The 20552-nt window shown below is 32.6% G+C and overlaps 1 protein-coding gene across 1 annotated transcript in view; it reads left to right on the top strand.

The window, feature by feature from the left end:
• The window catches only part of LOC124357498 (fat-like cadherin-related tumor suppressor homolog), a 107479-nt gene that overhangs the window by 77196 nt on the left and 9731 nt on the right, over window positions 1–20552 (top strand). Inside the window, exons 30-35 of the mRNA XM_046809351.1 lie at window positions 3144–3314; window positions 3465–3704; window positions 3958–4344; window positions 6109–6323; window positions 6417–6551; window positions 12421–12564. Coding sequence (XP_046665307.1) covers window positions 3144–3314; window positions 3465–3704; window positions 3958–4344; window positions 6109–6323; window positions 6417–6551; window positions 12421–12564 — 1292 coding nt within the window. The remainder of the gene's footprint in view (window positions 1–3143; window positions 3315–3464; window positions 3705–3957; window positions 4345–6108; window positions 6324–6416; window positions 6552–12420; window positions 12565–20552) is intronic.

Here is a 20552-nt window from a genome sequence, read left to right as displayed (position 1 = left end):
TCATCAGCTCCAAAAAGTTTCCTCTGTTTTTTGAATCTGTAGATTCGTCATGACCTCTTAGAGCAATAGATTGTCTCCCACAAAATATCAGGGATTCACACAAAGCCTCTAAGTACAATCTGTTTTTTCTTGTACTTCTTCTGAATACTTTTGATTTACTTTTTCAATAACAGTGCCACTTTTGTCGGCTTCTCTTAAAGAACTGAGTTTAGTGTTACTACTTCGATGCGAGTTACTCTTTTCATGATTCTCAAATACTTTTACAGCTTTCTTCCATTTGGAAAACCCACTGAGTGTAAATACATTTTCTGCATTTTTTTTCTTCTGGGCTGTAAAACGAACGGCAGGCAAAACAGAACGCTTTGTCAGTTAGAGGACTGTATTCCAGCCAAGGATACAGTTTATACCACTCTGGCCTAAATTTCCTACCATCCGTTTTAGGGAAATTTAATTCTCGTGGTTGGAATGAGCCTTCCCTAAAAAACGCCTTAGCCAAACCTGGGCCATGAGCAGGATCACGTTTATTAATTACAGTGATTGTCAATTGGTCAGATGAACTAGAGGAACAGCTAGGACTCTGCACTTCATCTGTAGGAGTAGTTGTGGTATCTTCATTTGTAGTTGTGGTTGTTAACTGAGCCGATGACGAATCTAAAACGTCTACTACAGCCGGTTCTGGTTCATGTTCCAAAACAACTCCTTCTGGTAGTTCATCTTCTAACCGTTTTCTTTTTGTTTGCTGGGCCTGAGCTAAAGTAGGACAGCAACGAACTCTGCCCTTTTTGTTCTTCTGAGCCTGAAAAAAACCCCATTAAAGAATAGCAAAAGAACATTTAAATAATGGCAAAATGCTACTAGAACACAGAGTCCTAAAACCTAAAATTAATACAAGTCTAATATAACATGCATAGGCTTTGCACAATTTTTTTGATTTTGGGCGCTATTGTGTGTGACACTATTTCTCATCTCTTTGTTTTGACATCGTACCATTTGATAGGGGATTGAAAGGGCAACAAAAAAGATGCCCTGACATTTCACTTCAAGTTTATGGTTTTCATACAATTTAGGTTAAGAAATTTTAAATGGCAATCATTTTGAAACTAATGATTGAATTAAATTGGTAATTCTTCTGAATATGGATATTGTATTAGATAAAAACCATGCCAAGTTTTGAGTTAAATCGGTCAAAAACATTCTCGAGATATAAATAAAAATTTAATAAAACAAAATGGTAGATATCTCAAAAACGGTGTTTTTAAGAAAACCATTATTCTTCATTTTTACTTTATTTTGATTTATCTACCAAAGTTTTTTTTTTGTAATTTTGGGAAATTTTGTGTAAAATTTGTATCGGAATAAACACAGCCTAAACAGCCAATGAGTAAAACAGTCATACTTTTTATTTGCATACTGTAAACTGTACTTAAAGAAGCTGTAGGCGTACACGAAAACCCAAGTCTGCCTACATTACCAGGTTTCGAAATAGTTTAAAATTTGCTATTAATCTGGTATTTTTATTACACATAATCTTTTTTTGCCTAAAGATAAAGTTCATTTAGTGCCTTACTCTACGAGTTGATTGTAAAACATGTATTTTAAATAATTGCAAGACCATAAAAGATCTGGATGTTTACTAATTATTTTTGTATGACCTTTTTAGTCATTGGCTCTTCGACACAAACGTCTGCAGCCTGACAGCCACGGCATTGCAAAAACAGCTGTCAAACACAGGAAGGCGGGAGTTATTAAAATGACAGTAACATAAACCTAATTAGAGGTATAAGCGAAATTACTTAATTTCAGGTGATTGGATGGTATCGTTGTTATTTTTACATATATAGGTTAAAGTAGTGTTGCGTTAAATGTGAGGTTATATGACATCGGTAAAAGCATTTAGGTGGCCAAACAAACAAAAATAAACCTAGTATTCCATACCGTACTATAAAACAAGCTACTTCCCTTATATATGCAAAAAACTTCTCCTATAACCAACCAATTACACCTATAAAATGTTTAAACAACTAAAACCATAACCGTAACAATGCAGAACTAACTGGCAGAACTAATAAAGTTAGAAGTTTGAGGTTATGTTTTTTGGGGGGCCATTTATTGAAATCTAGTCAGTAAAAAGATTTTCTATTTTTCAGCATTAGGCCTAGTTGGATGTAAACAAAGATGGGGAAACTCCAGAAACTGACCAACACCTAAGTTTAACCTACGAAATAAGAAATAACTGAACTAAACTTACCATCTCTTAGTCCATGCAATCATACGACGGTTCACTTGAAATGTAATTCACATCGTACTGCAACTGCACTAATCGAATACATCTACTGAGGAGTAAGGTTTAAAGTAGGCAGGCGGGACAACGACAGACGTTGTCTGCTTCTAGCTGTAAAGACAATATACTACAACAGGTGCCCTGTTGCCAAATCTCCCTCGCCAACTGTGTATTACAGAGTTGCCGTTTCCAGACGGCAGACGAGAAGCAGCCTACATTGCTCATTCTCGCTCTTCACGCATTTAATGTTCCTTATTTCATTTCGTAAATTCTACTACACCAATATTTCATTTTTAAGTTTATGATTTACAAGTTTTTTTAAAAGACGTGCTATCTTTCTGTGCTAAACTAAGCAAAATTAATGGAGAATTGATAAAGTTAAAAGGTTCCCTATTGGTAGACTTGTATTTTCCAGTTTTAAGTAAGTTATATGTAAATTATTTAGACATTTACTTCAAAATTCTGGGGTGGCAAAATACCGGGCTCCACAATTCTGGGGTGGCAACTGCCACCCCTTGCCACCCCCAAATTACGCCTATGGTTAATACATAAAGTCGTAAATAAATAACATTTGTCACGCCCTCAAGCAACCCAACTCAGACATATATTATAAAAGTGACAAAATTATCTTCAACTGTTTGAAATTTGACTTGATTAGACATTTCCTAATCCATACTTTATACTTAAACTTCTTGGAATGATAATAAATGTCTTTAAGTATACAACTATCTTAAACGATTAAGAGTATTAAATAAAATAGTATAAAAGTACACATAATAAATTCACCAAAGATATAATGCACCACCTTAACATGTTGTATAATTAGACATTTAATTCAGTTTATGCTTGTTTAATATTTCAGACAACTATCCCAAATGTCAAAAATCGAACATAGAAGTGGATGTGGCGGAGAATATAGTGCCAGGGTCGACAGTACTGACCGTAATTGCTGAAGACCCAGATCTGGATCCTCAGTTAACATATTATCTGACGGGTGCATACGCCTCACATTTTTATTTTAACCAAGTAACTGGTAAGTTCATATTACCATTAACTGCCACTTAATAATACTAGGTATACAATATCTAAGTATAAACTTTTCAGTTCAAATTTTTCATGTTTCTACTAATATAATTTTAATGTATACACATTTATCGTAGTAAAGTAATTTCTTGCACTTTAGGAGAGTTGAAAACAGCGCTTCCATTAGATCGTGAAACAGTTGGTACGTACAGTCTGGTTGCACATGTACAAGACCGCGAGAGTCCTAGCTGGGAGTGTACCGCTCTGCTGACAATTATGTTGAATGACGTCAATGACAACCCTCCCACGTTTCCTACACGAAACTATACCGCAGCCATCCCCGAGGATTATCCAGTCGGCAGCTTCGTTACCATTTTACACGCCATTGACGCTGACTTAGGTAAGTAAATTGTATAATAGCTTCATTTGTCTTACAAAATTAAAATTAGTGGATTCAAAATAAATTTTTGATCAATTCTTCGTACATTAAAAACAATCAAGTTATAGTTATTCAATGCATTTAACACAGTTTTAAAAATAACTAGAGCTTAAAATAAATAAAACAAATAAAGTTTTGTAATCAATATGTTTTCCTTCAAAGACAAGAAATGTTGCTAATAAAGTAAAAAACAGTAAATAACTTTGTTTTACAGGGATAAACAGGAAAATTCGCTACTCAATTCCTAGTACAGACGAAGAATACTTTACTATTGACCCAGCGAGTGGTTTAGTGCTGATCGCTCGTCCTCTTGACAAAGGACTAAAGGCCAAGTATTCCTTGACCGTTGAAGCCTCAGACTTGGGAGATCCACCACTGTCCTCCCTCGCCCATCTCCAAATATTGGTAGTTGATGTCAACGACAACCCTCCAGAGTTCAGCTCACGATCCTACCACGCTCTCGTGTCTGAGGATGCTCCGGTCGGTACCGAGGTGACGAGAGTGTCTGCCACCTACCTGGAGGACGGCGTTCAGATGGCGGTAGTCTACTCCATAATAGCTGGGAATGAGTTTGGGAAGTTCCTTATTGAACCGGGCACCGGTAAGTTGAAAGTATAAACTTTATATTTAATTTATATTATTATAGTGTATATATATATATATATATATATATATATATATAACTTTTATTTTTAGTCATTTTATACAATTAGTATCATCAATATCACTTTCTAATATCAATGTTGTCATGCACGGATAATCAATTTACTGTTTGAATTATAAAATGTATTTATTATATACATTAGAGATAGTTATATAATTGTTTCTGAAACATTAAAAATCTATCTCTTTCGAAGAGAACTTCACGGGCCAGGGAATCGGACAATGGATCTCAGTTAGAAATCCTATCTGGGACCTTACCATTTATATTAGTACCGTCTACCCTATACCGTATCGACCCTCCTCTTTGTGATTGATAAGATCCTCACAAAGGCCAGTGACCCATGGGAAAGGCCAGAATAAGGTTACAGAGGCGATAATCGTCTACATATTGTATAAATACATATTCTATACACACCATTCAAAATTTCAGCGTAGGCAGTCTGTGTCTCGTAAAGTTTCTCGTTCAACTGTCATCAGACATTTAATAAAAACATGTTAATGTATAAATATGTAGTATTTTTATCTGTAGGTTTTTAAAAATTTCATCTTACCATCTAGTAGTATCATTAGCTAGTAAAAGTAGTTCATATTCCAGAGATACAAAACTATCGTATTTTTTAATATAATTAGACTAGCGTTTGTAAAACTCATTTAAAATATTTCTGCAGAGGAAAACGTACAACACAGTTTTCTTATAGTATTTCTAACAGCATCTTAAAAACAGGTTGTATAATACAAAATATTCTATCGAAAGCACTATCGATTAGCTATCGGCTGCAATCTTTTCTCGTTATTTCACGGTTATGAAATCTATCGACATTTAATTACCAAGTATGTAAAAAAGTGCAATAGAGATAATAATATCTTGTGTTAGTATTAGATAAGAGTATTAACTATATGTTATGTTAAAATTCAACAATCGCATGAAAAATGATCTATGTTCCTAATAAATCACTAAATATATTACATTTAAGGAGTGACTCTTTTTTTGAACAACTAATATTCATTACCAACTATGAACTAAAATTAAATAATTTTAACCTGTCTTCAAACAAGAAAGGGTTTTTATAAGTAGGAAATTATATGCTCTGCCAATATATAACAAACAGTATAGTTTTATTTGACCTAATTTTTTTTTATTATATATGATTTTATTATTGGGTTTAATATTATACCTAAGTGATGTGTTTACATTATTATCTAATATTGTTTCTTAATAAGTTTCTTTTATTTGTGGAAATATTTTAAAAGTGATGATCAAATCTTAAAATATCATTTACCAATCGATATTATGTGAATTTGGGCTTTCAGTATGTTTAAGTGTTAAAAAACAAAATAAACGCATGTTATAAACAATCGCACCACTATTCTGGAAAACAACAACTACACACGTAAAGATTCGCACATTTTATACTGTGCTATCCGATCAAAACATAGGAAAATTTGTTTTCATTTGAGTAATGAAATACAAATATTTGAATAAATTATTTACACAAGAATAAAGAAGTTGACCGGATTACTAAGAAAAAAGGACATTTTGAAATGTATACAAAATCTGAAAAATAATGTCATCATCATTTAAAGGGATGACATTATTTACGTTATCTTTATTTGAGGATAACATTGTTAAATCCCTAGAGTTCTCTTTATAAAATATTTTATCGTTATATCATTGTATTTACATTGCCATGTGGTGTTTAAGACCGTATCCGCGTGGCCGAGACTCTGGACTACGAGGAAGCTCGGCAATACCTTCTGACTGTGCTGGCGACAGACGCAGGCGAACACCCTCTCAGCACACACACCACCGTCAACATTACTGTGGTAGACTGCAACGACAACGCGCCTCAGTTCAGCCAGCCATCGTATAGCGCTGACATAAGCGAATTGGCTATTGTGGGCGCTACAGTTATACAGGTACTTACAACTCGCTCACCACAACATTCTCAATATTCGTTTTGATACAATATTGTATTTTTGTAACTAATGTATTATTTTTCGATGCTGTAGATATCTGCTCTGGATGCAGATAGTGGCAAGAACGGGTTAGTCAGGTACAGCCTGGTGGGTGACAAGTCAAAGGAGTTTCTTGTAGACTCTCACACAGGGGTTGTGAAACTCATGGCATCCTTGGATAGAGAGAAGGTGAGAATTTTGTATAGTAATAAAATTTTAAGGATTTGTACATATGTGTCATAGTTATAATTTACCATGATTTTTTATATTGAGTTTAGCTCCAGTTCACCTTCTTCTTAGTACAGAGTCTGAGATCTGACGTCGTTTCAGACTTGACTCCCGAATATAGAGTTAAGTTCGTCTGAAGAGGCCCAGAAAAGTCTGCCATGAAGATGCATAAAATAAACGATTTACATCGTTTCGATATTGGAGACACCCAGCTACAAAATATTGTGTAATCTAGGTGTAATCTCATTGTCACATCCGCACTCAATTGTGCAAGTGAGAGGGTGTGCTTAGTTGTGAACGTCATAAGACAAAGAGTATAAGGCAATTGATTCAACCATTCTCACAATAGTTGCATTATGCGTAGAAAACGCAGTTCTTTTACGATTGTTTTTACAACCACCATAAAATACATGTCTAAAGTACCTTCGTACAGAAGGAATAACGACTTGGATTTTAACAACAATACACGTCTATGAATTGTTGAACAAATGTAAAATTTAAGAATAAGTTTCAAATCTAGAGAATTTTTTTCATTTTAGCCGTTTTTTCATATATTATTACTTATGATATGCATTTCTAATATAAAAGCACAGTTACCCTTATTTTCACTCCACACCTTATTCCTGAGCAGTTTCTCGTACTGTTTTCGGTATTTAGACATCAACATAACTGAATATTCTATTTACTGAAACATAAATAATACCTTAGTATATTTTAAAGTAAGCTAAACAGTAAGTATATTTAATACATAATGTACACATATTACAATATTTAGGATAATGTTTTAAAATTTACAAGACATTTTGAATAAATAAAATTTATTGTACAATTAAAGTTTGTTTCAATGCTGAAGAAATTAGTGTTTGTCAGTAATTGTCTGTGTTATTCATATGGAAAATGTTCATCTCCGCATATTGTTCAGAATATTACAAGAGTATATGGAATAGACGACATCGAAACAGTGACATCAATGGACATGGGTAAAACCAAGTGGCCAGTTTTCTTCACTGCTATCACTCCACGTAACTGTAACTGGCATCGGAGTGGAACACATTTTTCGAAAGATTCCATCTGATTATCGTATACTATCGCGTTACAATCAAGATGGCCTCTGAAACGACTTCTGCACACTGCCAACAGGGTGTTGATACAAAATTGTTTTACTTCCTTTATTTATTTCATGACCAATATTGATAAATATTGATTTATTCCGCAAAAATACAAATGGAAAGTAAAAGTTACATACACGGAATACACACTACCCCAGTTTCAAAATGCATTGAACTGCAACACAAACAGAAATAAAAAATAATGTCAGTCCAGCTTCTTACTGTTCTTTGGTAAGAGCTTCAGTTCACTCTGCGCCGTCTGTATTCCTCGCTTATCAGACTACACTAACATGATGTCAATATATCAAAGCTTATTTCGAATGTGGATTTTTTCTACAACCGATACATGAAACTAAAACAAAACTACGTTTAAAATAAAATTGGTAAAAAACTACTTATTTCGGTTTTTAATATATTTTATAACCATAAACATAATAAGCAAAACATTGCAAAAAACGTTATACTTATATTTGAAAGAAATCAAATAAAATATAAAAAATTATCAATCATTGTACATCTCCAAATGTTTAAAACGTACGTCACTATAAGTCAACAAAAAAAATTTTAATTTCAAAAGGAACATCTTTATATTAGGATATAGTTTGGTATCACAAGTAAAACTATTGAAATATTTTTGACCTTCATAAACATTAGATTATCTAATCAGTTCTTTCATTACTTTAAACTAAAAAAAATTTATTTCTATAACCTCTTCTACTGTAAAATATTTGTATCGTTCCCTTTGTTATCACTTATACAACTTATTACCACTAATATATGACAGGCCCAGGCGCGGCTCCAGAATGACTTCTCGGGGGGGGCAAACCGTGCAGGTTGCCTACTTACAGGGGCAATAAAACCCAAAAAAAATCGTGAAATGACAAAACAGGGAATGGGGAAGTGTTTACATGAAGAAAAATGAGGGCACATTAATGGTACAGTGCAATAAGAGTATTTTATTCATGAACAATTCTAAAAACATAACAATTCGAATTTACAATTCGGGCAGGGGGGAGGGCGGCATCTTCTTGGAGGCGGGCGCGACGCGACGGCCGCGGCACCAACAGAGAGGTGTCTCGTGTCAAGCCAAGCCAGCTAGCCCCCAAGCGCGCGCGCGCGCTGGCCGCACACCGCGCGACCGCCCGACCGCCACGCGCTTTGGCGCTCTCTGTTCTAGGTCCTAAGTCTCGCGTAAAATGCCTAATTTTTGCCATCCGAGCCTGATTCTCGGGGGGGGCAAAAGCCCCGTGGCCCCCCCCCCTGGAGCCGCGCCTGGACAGGCCCAAAACTGTATCTATAAACAGGTGCTGTATTAGTAATATTTTTAATAGACAGTATAACTGAAAGAAAGTTTCTTTGCTTTATTTGCTAAGAATTAGTCTTGCATAATCATTTTGAATGACTGTAGGTTTTTAATATTACACTTAACACTTCAACCAGAGCATTGAATACTTTATTGCAGTTTTTAATGTACTAACGTCTAATATAGAGTTCTAGTAAGTATTGAAATTAAAAATTTATAATCATAAGATTTTATCAATGGTAGTTTTAGTTAAATATAAATGTGTGAAATGCACTTGTTTTCGCACGTAAGTTTCTCATATAAAATTTCCTAAAAACAGTGACAACTATTTTCTTAATTTATACCTAAGCAGTCACAATTTTATCAAAGCATTCTGATTTTTTAATATTTTAAATATGACAAAAAATTGAAACCTCTATAATGGAAATTTACATATATCTTTTTTAATGTTTACTTTCATTTTATTGTTGTAACATCCGTTTCTCAAAAGGAACTGGATTCCATTTATTGGACACATATTGTTTTATATATACATACTGATTTTATGCAAATGTTGTGTACTAATATTATATTTTCATTAGAATTAAAAACAGCATTGTCATCGGATAAAAATCTTAGCTTTTAAACTTTGACTCTTATAAGTCGTTTATAAATAATAAAAAAGGAATATCCCAAGGGAAGAACTATTTATTTTTACACGCTGCTTCCTCTCTGTTAAGGATATTTCAAACAAATGTAGAGCAATTCCCCTCACTCCTATTGATTTTAGTTTGACTAAGTTAATTGATTTATGAGATAAAATGGCATTTTATAAATCTATGAATAACACCGTAATCGTGTTATATTTGTTAAATATGTTATACAAAATAAGATTTTGTCAGTAGAATTGCCCTTAAAGAAACCATATTGCTTAGAGTAAAAAGATTATATCATGTCGATATGTAACTAATCGTACAATCATTATATTTTTAAATACTCTTGGAAAAAGTCACAAAAGACAAACTATATCGAAGATATCGATTTTAATCCTTCATATATTTTTAGGAATAGAAAAAACTATGCTTTGTTTCAAATTTTCAGGAATAATTTCATTTGTGAAACTTGTGATAATATGAGATACAAAAAAAATAATTAATTATTAGTTATAGTTAGGCTAATTATTTTCCATTTAAGTGGAAAACTTTTCCTATAAACTTGGAAAATATTTTCTTCTTATTTCATTTGTTCCAAATGTTTTCATTTATACAGAGGCTAATATATGTAGCTTTCATATTCTTATTATATTCATTTAATTTTTTTATACAACTATTTACAATTCTAGACAAAATGCCGTGAAAGTGAAGAAAGCATAAGTTTACTCCCAACGACAACATCTCTAGTTAACATTATGTAATTCTTCTTTTATTTTCTTTTGATATAGTATAGCCTACTGTGAATATGATTAGGCCTATAATCTGGAAATTAGTTTTGTGAGAATTTTTAATTTTTAAAATTAAAAATCAACTAACATTTAAACCTATACTAACGGCACCTATATCAAATTATCCAAAGATTTATCTCTTATAAACCTGAGGTCAATGCAAGTTTAGAGATTAGAAACATCTTGAATTCGTGTTGGTTTATTGACAATTTGAATAAAACTGCTGAGTAGGCTCAAATAAGTTTGAGTACCTATATTATCTACAAACGTATTTTTGTTTATTTCACCTAATAATATAGTATTGTTTAAATTATATAAAGTCGTGTTTAATTCATTTAAAATGTTTTTTCCTAAAGCCTTATACAAACAAATAATTAAAATATGATTTTAGAAGTTTAATGTTAATATAACAGCATTAACAGTATTAAATTTGAAAATGTCTTTGATTAAAGTTTCCATTTTCATCGATGAAACACAAAACGTTAATAAAAATTCTGCTAAAAGGAATTAAATTTATTTTATGTTTTACTTAGTTTAGTTCTAATGAAAATTCATTGAAGTTCTTTATGTATGTTATTATATTTACATAAATTTGATTTTTAAAATTAACTTGTTCATAAAAGTAACTTTCTAAAATGTACTCATTTAAGTATTCCCGGTCAATCATTTGACTAGTTTTCATATTTATCAACATTTATAAAGGAAAATGCTTAACCTTAAATAAAAGAAATGAAAATAAACCAGGCATTCGTAAACCAGAGGAAGCTGTTACCAACGTCCTCTGTTTCTCCTCGGTGTAGAATTGATCATTGGCAGGTGAAAGGTGGTCACCTTTTTTATCAAGATACATCTCATTGAAGGGTAGAGAGACATAGACAATACGATGGGCTCTGATTTGACCATTTGACCCCAAAATAAATAGGATCTTTCTTTGAACCAAGAGGGTCAGGTATATTACGGGTTATAAAACAGTTATATAACATATAACGGGATATATGTTTCTAGTTTCAAGTTCTCCCTTTTTTATCAAGCGATATTGCGTCGATGGGCAGACCGACATAGACAGTACGAGTTCACAAACACTCTGGTACTCGGGAACGCAGGGTTTATCTCCTTGCCAGTCAGCCATTCTTCCTGGTTATCACAATTCACCGGTCCTTCCTGGCATGATTGTTGTACTGCACGATGATGGACTGTTCGTGGCCTCTTTGAAAGAGGGTACGTGATGTGTGGGAGCAACGTCTGCAGGCTGAACCTTCAACCCAGCGCAGCACTCAAATCCCTCACCACCACTTCCATGTTTTCTACATCTATCATTGGCAGGCCACTATATTCGATAATATTTCTTCTAGAACACGGCTCGAGTTCTCTCGTTGCTGTCCGTAGTTCGGTGAGTTCCTCGTAGATAACTTTTTTCACTGCCCTCACTTCCTATACTAAGGTCAGAAAATTTGGACTTTGGTTCTTTCATTAAGGTATTTGAAGAATCAAACTCGTCGATGATGAAGTGTGTGGACTTTCTTAGCTCCTACATGCCATTCTTTACAAATCTTCAAACACTTTCTTCTTGAATACTCCCATGACCCTAACTATAATGTCTTTGGTTAACTTATTAGAACTGGAAGATGCGGAAGCAACACTACCAGCTGATGAAGCCTTCTGTCCACAGTGTTTACAACTCCACTCCTTGTTTAAACGCAAATTCTTCATTCCATCGACTTTGACACAGCTAATGTGTGCTAAAGCGCAATAAATTCAAAAAACACCTGACACCACTCCCGTCATCGCACTCCTTTGTACAGACGACACAGACCTATATTTTCACTTTTTTAACACACAAAATAACTGTATATATATATATATATATACATATATAGACAAAATATAGACTGTAATGTTATAAAATGCCACTCCGTGCACGAGGAACCGACCTTAAGTAATAAATATCTTATATTACCAATATTTATTTTACTAACGATCTTCTCTTAATCTTCACAGGTGAACAGTTATGTGTTGAGACTGCAAGCAAGGGATTCTGGACAGCCAACGTTGTCGAGTGTGGCCGTAGTTCATGTGTCTGTCACAGATGCTAATGACAATCCACCAATGTTTGTCCAGCCAAATATGACAGCCATTCTACAGGTAAGGTTATTATATATTTACATATACTGTGACAGATTCCAGGTAATATATTTTATTTACATTCACATTTGTCTTACTGTTAGTTAGAATTAAACCACAATTGTATGTTCTATCAGACAATGACAATTACGCGACAGATGAGTTTATCTGCAAAGCGATGACGCCGTCAGTAATTTTTGGTAGCTTTACTGTTAAGTTAGCTGTGGTTATGTATAATCTTTTGGTCATTTTACCATACGATTCCAATGACAATGTATCTCCTAATGACAGGAAATGCATAGTTTTTAATAAGTTTTAATTTTAGTATTAAATATTTAAAATGGTATACAGTACTTAAAAATAATTGCATGATAACCCAGCAAGAACCGTGCTGACAGAAGAAGTTTTACATAAACTTTTCTTTCATATTATATAAAATGATAATGTCAGTATACCATTTTTATTTTCCGCGTTTAAAATATACGGAACATGTTGCTTCCTACTGTGGCTGTAGAACTGGCAAAAGTTTGCTCTATGGTTTCTTAATTGAGGAAAGTTTTTTATAATTCTACAAGAAACATAATATTATGAAACACCCGAGATCCGGCCAAATTGGACCCTAGTCTCAGAGTATACAGGTAAACAACTTTAAAGGTATCCATACTGGAAGTTTTCTTTCATTTGTGGCAATTTTTACACTCTTTGGCCTGTTGAATCTTGAAACGTTTGGTGCCTATGAGTTTTCAAATTCCGGCAGCTTCTGTTATTAAGTTCCATACTATATACTTAATAATATGTAATGTCGATGATAAACTGCCAATACAGGAGTTACTATTGCAATTTTGAGTTCATGACGGAACTAATATTCCATTGCTGTGGTATTTTGTTTTATTCCGTTGCAAAGAATTACCTAACTAACTTCACAATAGTGATCATAGGTTGGACATTTTCTGTAAAAAGCAGTTTTCTTTCTTATAAACCTTTGCATGTTGTCTCAAGAACCGTATTTTTCGATATGGCCTTAAAAATTAAGAAAAGTAACTAATTTTTTATTTTTATAATGCCTGATATTTTACATTTTATTTGTAGTAGATATTCCATTAAATAACCTCAAGATTTAAAGAAGAGTGTGGCCTTTACTTTTATAATCGTTTCTCATCAAAATTTATCCACTATCTCACTAAATCCACTATCGTAATCTATGAAAATAAATCTAAAAGAATAATAATACAAATTCGTTTAAATAACATTTTATATTTCAGACCCCAAATCGTATAATTTATTCTCAATATTGTAGTGATATTATTTAAAAATTGCATAAGAATCACAGAGCTTTAAAAAAAAGTGAAACACGAGAGGCAACGCTGTTTAGTTCATATGTATGGAAATGGAGTATAATTGTTATCTTTACAAAAGGGTGTTAATAGCAACTAACCAGCATTACGTTTAAATCTAATTATCATTGAAATGGAACTAATTCTTAAAACAGATCAAAGACCGGAGTCAATGAGATATAAACCACGGGCTGTACAGAGATTGTTATAATTTGCTAATGGTTTAAATCCTTTTCAAGCCCAGCGGTTTAGTTGAGGTGTAAGACCTCTCTACTCACTGGTTATCATGGTTCTACCACAGGACCATTACCATTTGTGAATTAATTATTTTATATTTCACTGACTTTGTACAGGTCTTTAATTTGATAACTAGTACATTATTGATTATGTGTCATATTTAATGACTGGATACATTGAATTATATTATAAATATCAGATAAATGATTGTATGATTGGATTACATTTTCATTGAATGAGTTATTTGATTTCTTTTATAAAATCTCTTATTACAAAGGAAGTTTTGAAAACAACTACACCATTCAAACGTTAGTTGAAAACGTGCACAATACATATTAGTGTGATGTATTGCACGTCATGTTAAAAACGGCAATTCTTATTTTAATAAAGTTTTTAAAATATTCTGAATGTCAAAACTTCCTTAAGTGCCCCACATGATTCTATAGATATGCCACAAAGTCGAGCATGTTTCCAAAACCAAACGCGAGGACTCGTAAAGAAACCCCGATAACACAAAATTATCAATTCATTACGGTTTCTTTGCTCACGTGATTTCAACATTTTCACTTACAAAAATGAATGTATTGTGCTGGATAGTAACAATATTTGACAACGATATTACGAGCTAGAAATATTTACTTCTCTGTATTTTTTTGGTCAACAGTTAGTTCTTCAAACTAGATTAAAATTGTCATTACTGTACGTTTAATATTGTGTAAATTGTATTTAATGTTTGACCGAATGTATGAAACACATGGGTTGGAAGCATCTGAGGTATTAATAATAAACACTTGAAATAATTAATTTTATATTGTCAGGAAAGCATTTACGCACAAATTATTGGCCTAAAACAAAATCTTTACCTCACAATGCTGTATTCAATGTAAAATAAAAACATAAAGAGTATCTGAATGAAGGCCTATGGATTCCCATGTTCTTTACAATATTTCTTACAAAAATTGCCAAAAAATTACATCTGAGTTAAAACTGACAAACTACATAGTCCGTTGATTTGGCTGAACATAAATTTAAGATATTAGGGCAGAACATTTTGTATTCCAAATTAATCATGGTAAACTTGAAGTTAGAAGAATATATCACGAATTTGAACTCGTTTAAAATAAAATTGTGACGTGAATACCTATTTTTAGAGAAAACTTACATTTACGACAACGAGGTCTCTTTAAAAGGACACAACCACAAGTTTAATCATTTAAAAACTGTTAAATAGTAAATCGTCACTGGTAGTTTGTTTTAACATTATTATATTTTATACTATATTAAAATAGCACTATCGCATTAAAGGACTATTTTGAAATGCGAAATTTTATTTGCGGACAATGCACGCAAGGTCTTTTCCGGTAGGGTCTTTGTCAAATACGAAGTTTAATAGAGAGGAAATTACTACGATTGCCAATTAGTTATCAATCCACCAAGAATGTTGTCCAAAAACCACCAGAAAAAATATTGATAGCCATAATCGATCAACAGTTTTTTGTATAATATAAAAAGATAAAGAAACGGATGCCCCTAACACATGGTGAAATAAGCCCCTAACACATTTCCAAAACGGTTTATCGCTTCGTTTGCAAAAACAACTGTCCGCTGTCCCGATTCGGAAAAACAAATAAATACGTAGGTCTCAAAAACTACTTATTTTACAAAAATTATGGTAGGTATTTTAGCGGTTTTAAATATGAAGTAAAAGTTAGATAGTACATTGTATTTTTTATCTGCTTTATACTACGGATAAAGTCCTGCATGCCTAATATTTGCTGAAATTTACAATAAAAAGTCTATCCTATAAATAAAATTGAATCTTAAAGTATGCTGCTAAGGGCTAATTCAGCTAATTACATTTTTCATATTCGTTGAAGTTAAAGAAATGTTTTTATGGACATGAATATTACAAAAGTTTCTGCAATATTTATAATTAAAAAAATAATGATAATGGTTACAAAACATAATCCTAAATTAGCTTACAGTATACAACTGTTAATGTGTTCAGCAAAAGTTCGCTAAAGGGACAAATACATATATTTACATTTAAATTTTGGAACATATAAATATACAGTGCTGATCAGTAGTCTAATGCAGATTGTAAAGATGTACAAAATATTTACTTTTTGCTACATATAACGGCAGTGACGAATTAAAATCGTCTAATGTATTAGAAATATAAATTAAACGCTGTTATAAAACCCATTTTAACGATATTTCGCACTCTAGGTATTGAAAATTGCTTGGGTACCTTGACATTATGTAAGACGTTTATGCAGTTGCTTGAGAGAAAGCAGGGAGATGGGAACGAAAACGTCCCAACGAGTAATTTATTTTCTCCTAATGTAAAAATTTCAGAAAGAGAGAAAAACATTACTACAATTAACCCTAAACTTTCTGTCGTACGTCTCAAGTGCACCTGAATAAAAAAAAAAATTGGAACAGCCATAATTTAAAACTAGAACTGCCAATTCCACCCGGTATCCTTCGGCTAAGGGCGGGTTCCTAATGAAAACCAAGAAATAAGACTAAATAGCACTTAAACTAAACTTAAAAACTAAATGACAAAATATAAACTATATTAACTGGCAACAATAACAAATAAATAAATAACAAATAGCAGGGCATCACAGATGTTGACTAGGAGGTTTCAGCTCATCATGGACACCAGCTATCTAGCAGAGCAGGAAAACCCTGGAAACTGTCTGCGACCACCCATGATGAGAGGAGAGCAGCAGGAGGCAAGAGCTCCTCTCCTGGAACTCGTCAGTGCGAAACAGCTACTTAAGCCAGCATGTTAGTGGTAAAATTAAAAAAAAGAATTAACAAATATAATTTAAATAATGTAAAAAATGCAAAAATGTATAAAACATGTAGGAATCTAGAAGTTCTTACCACTCTGAAGAGGATGTGCAGAGCGCTCTCAAACAGCACAGTCATTGCTTTCTGTAGCCACAAAGAACAAAACTTACAATACTATATAAATACACAACATATATAAATACACAACATGAGCCGGGGAGAACTGGGCGCGTCTCATAACCGGCTCAGTTTAAGTTTGTTTTTATTTCAAATCAATTCTAATTAAAATACGAATTATAACTATCAATTGTCTGTTGTTTAAAATAAGCATTAATATCACTAAATATTGAGTATTATGGTTATCTATTATCTATTTAAGTATCATAATTATTTTAATTGAATTCGCATCCAGGTAGCATTATACAGTGTAAATAACTAAAATATGGTTAAAAGTTGGTCCTAGCTGAAAATTCTGTACTGAACTTTGTATGTTCATGCGCAATTATGGATAAAAACTTGATGCTACAAATTTGTACTCAGTTAGACTCCTTACTTTGTAATGCAACCACTCAAGAGACCAATTTAGAGAATATCACTAAGTCGTTCCTTTAAAATATATATTATAATTGGGCTTATGAATATCGTTGTAAAGAAATACTCGTATTTCACCATTTTAGAAAATGTTCTAAAAGAACCAATTGGAAACTAACACTTTACACATAGTGTTGCTTACGTAGTATATCCTATCATTATTATTTATTCCGCTAAATGGAAGTATAACTAAAATTATATTTTATCATATTTTAATTCAAACAATTATCAAACAAACAAAAAACGTAAGTACAATTAAAACCTTAATATTATGTTAGAGATGTAGCCTCTAAATATATATATATATATATATATATATATATATATATATACAGGGTGAATACAAACCCAACAATTTCAAATGTAAACCCCTATCAAGTGATCCCTCATTTTAAAGAGCATGAAAAAACTTAAATAGTGGTGAAAACCAGAGATTGCTATCTCTTTCCTAATCCGAAATAATAGCCAGTATTACCAGAACAATTTCAATAACTCACCACATCACGAAGTCAAATCAAATGTTCAATCTGAAGCCCTCCTACCATTTGGCAGTGAGACAAGCGTAGGGTGCCTCTCTGACGTTTTGGAAAGTCTGAGGTGGTATTTGGTTGCAAGAATCAATAATCCTGTTTCTTAAATCGTCAAGGTTCACTACTGGTGTTTTGTAAATTGTGGATTTTATGTGACCCTATAGAAAAAAGTCCATGGGTGTAAGGTCCAGAGACCGTGCAGGCCATTCTAGTACACCACGCCTACCAATCACCACGTAGCTGAGTTCCCAGGAAATGTCGTACAGCACAATGATAATGTGGTGGGGCACCATCTTGCTGGAAATGAACGATTTCTTCTTCAAATTCATGTTGATCCTCCCTAATAACAGTATTTATTGCAGAAAAAAATGATTCTTGTAACATTTCCAAATACAGTTACAATTGAGATTCCCATTAATAAAAAATGGTCCTATAATGTGATTCCCAAAAATCCCGGCCCAAATATTAACTTTTTCTGGGTACTGGGTACGGGATTCACGGAAAACATGGGAATTTTCTGTGTCCCAGTACCTGCAGTTGTGTTTGTTCACGTCTCCATTGACGAAAAAACTGCATTCATCACTAAACACAACGTTTCGAACAAACAATGGATGAGCAGAAATTAGTGCTTCCATTTCTTCACAAAATTGTAGACGACGGTCTGGATCGTCTTCGTTTAACTAATGGATAAGCTTAATTTTATAGGCGTGAAATTTATTTTTTTTTTCAATAACTTTACCACAGACATTTGGGAAACATCACAAAGATTTGCTACTAATCTGGTGGACTGCTGCGGATCTTCAACAAATTGTGCAACAATTTCAAACTGTTTGACACCGCCTAAAGGAGGCCGACCTGAGCGTGGGGTATCTTTGATGGAACCAAATTCTCGGAACTTATTTACTAAAGTTCTTAAGTATTTCCTTGTCACAGGTCTATCAGTATGTGCCAAATTAAACCGCCTTTCTGCCTCATGATAATTTTCATTCGAAGCCCCGAAAGTAAATATCATTTCTACTTTATCTTCGTGACTACGTGCCATTTTTACTCGTAATCAATATTAATTAGATAATATTATTTAAAACTTACAATGCGAAAATGCATCTAAATAAATTATTGTAATAACACTAAAACACATAAAACCTTCTTAAAATACTTCACGGAACAGTAACCACACAATACCACTGGATAATAATGATCTACTAAGATAATAACTACACTGTCAAAGTATGACCTGTTCTCACAAGATTGAAACAAGGAATGGACTAGTTTGTACTAACTGTAATTCTAACTGGGAAAGCCCAGTCACTCATTGACAATAAACTCCTTATCAGTTTACTTTCTAATATTGGATTCTTCGTCTTGCATGCCTCACTCATTGAGAACACAAACAACCAATAAACCCGTTTCCACGCGGACGGAAACTGTACCCAAACAAAATAAATTTAGGTGTAAAGACTTAATTACAATTTTTATTGGCTATGTTGTTGGAAAAGAGATAGCGATCTCTGGTTCTCACCAATATTTAATTTTTTTCATGCTCTTTAAAATGAGGGGTCACTTGATAGGGGTTTACATTTGAAATTTTTGGGTAGCCACCAAAATTTCACATTTTTGGGGGGGAAAAATTGTCAATATCATAAAATGAAACTTCCTTTCCATATTGCAATACTACCCAAAGGATATCGCCTTATATTACCTATAGAAAAAAATAGAAGGGGGGTCCTGACTTTATATTCACCCTGTATTTATATGTATATGTAATAATAAATAAGATGACTAAAATCTATTTATCCTACAAGTACTTAGACTGTTTTTAGTGTTAGAAGATATAATACCTAGTAATCGATATGGAAAAGTCAAATATCGTCTCTAACTCGATATTGTAAAATTTTAAATATTGGTCCAATAGAAAACAAAAATAAATAAATATATACAATATATATATATATATATATATATATATATATATATATATATATATATATATATATATATATAGAGAGAGAGAGAGAGAGAGAGAGAGAGAGATAGCTTAATTTATTATGTTTAACTTTCATACGTATTATATGAACTTAATGTTATAATACTTACTTATCAATATTATTTAGATAAGTAAGTAAAATTTGTATATCTAGATTTGTATATCGTTATATATTGCTTGTACAACAAAGAACAGACAAAGTCACAAACGTCTATTCATAATTATTCTGCATTTCAATATAAAAACATCATTTACACTTTTTTTATAATATAGAAGATATACATGGAAGAAAGTCATCTTTCTTTGAGACAACTAGTCATTTATATATAGTTCAGTTAATTTAAGAAAACTTGATTCCTGAGATTTTACCCTTGTGTACAACATACCGTGGAATCTTCTTTGCTAATACGTGTGCAAACATAATAATGTTTTAAACAATTTTCTGCAACAGAACCAATTAATTAAAATTGTAGGTAACATCAATCAATGATTACTCGACATTACTAGCAATTTTACAAAGATAAAAATTGA

This window comes from Homalodisca vitripennis, chromosome 3 (assembly GCF_021130785.1).
Source record: "Homalodisca vitripennis isolate AUS2020 chromosome 3, UT_GWSS_2.1, whole genome shotgun sequence".
In the NCBI taxonomy this organism is placed as follows: domain Eukaryota; kingdom Metazoa; phylum Arthropoda; class Insecta; order Hemiptera; family Cicadellidae; genus Homalodisca; species Homalodisca vitripennis.
Note: the sequence above shows the minus strand (reverse complement) of the source record. Positions and strands in the feature narration are given on the sequence as shown.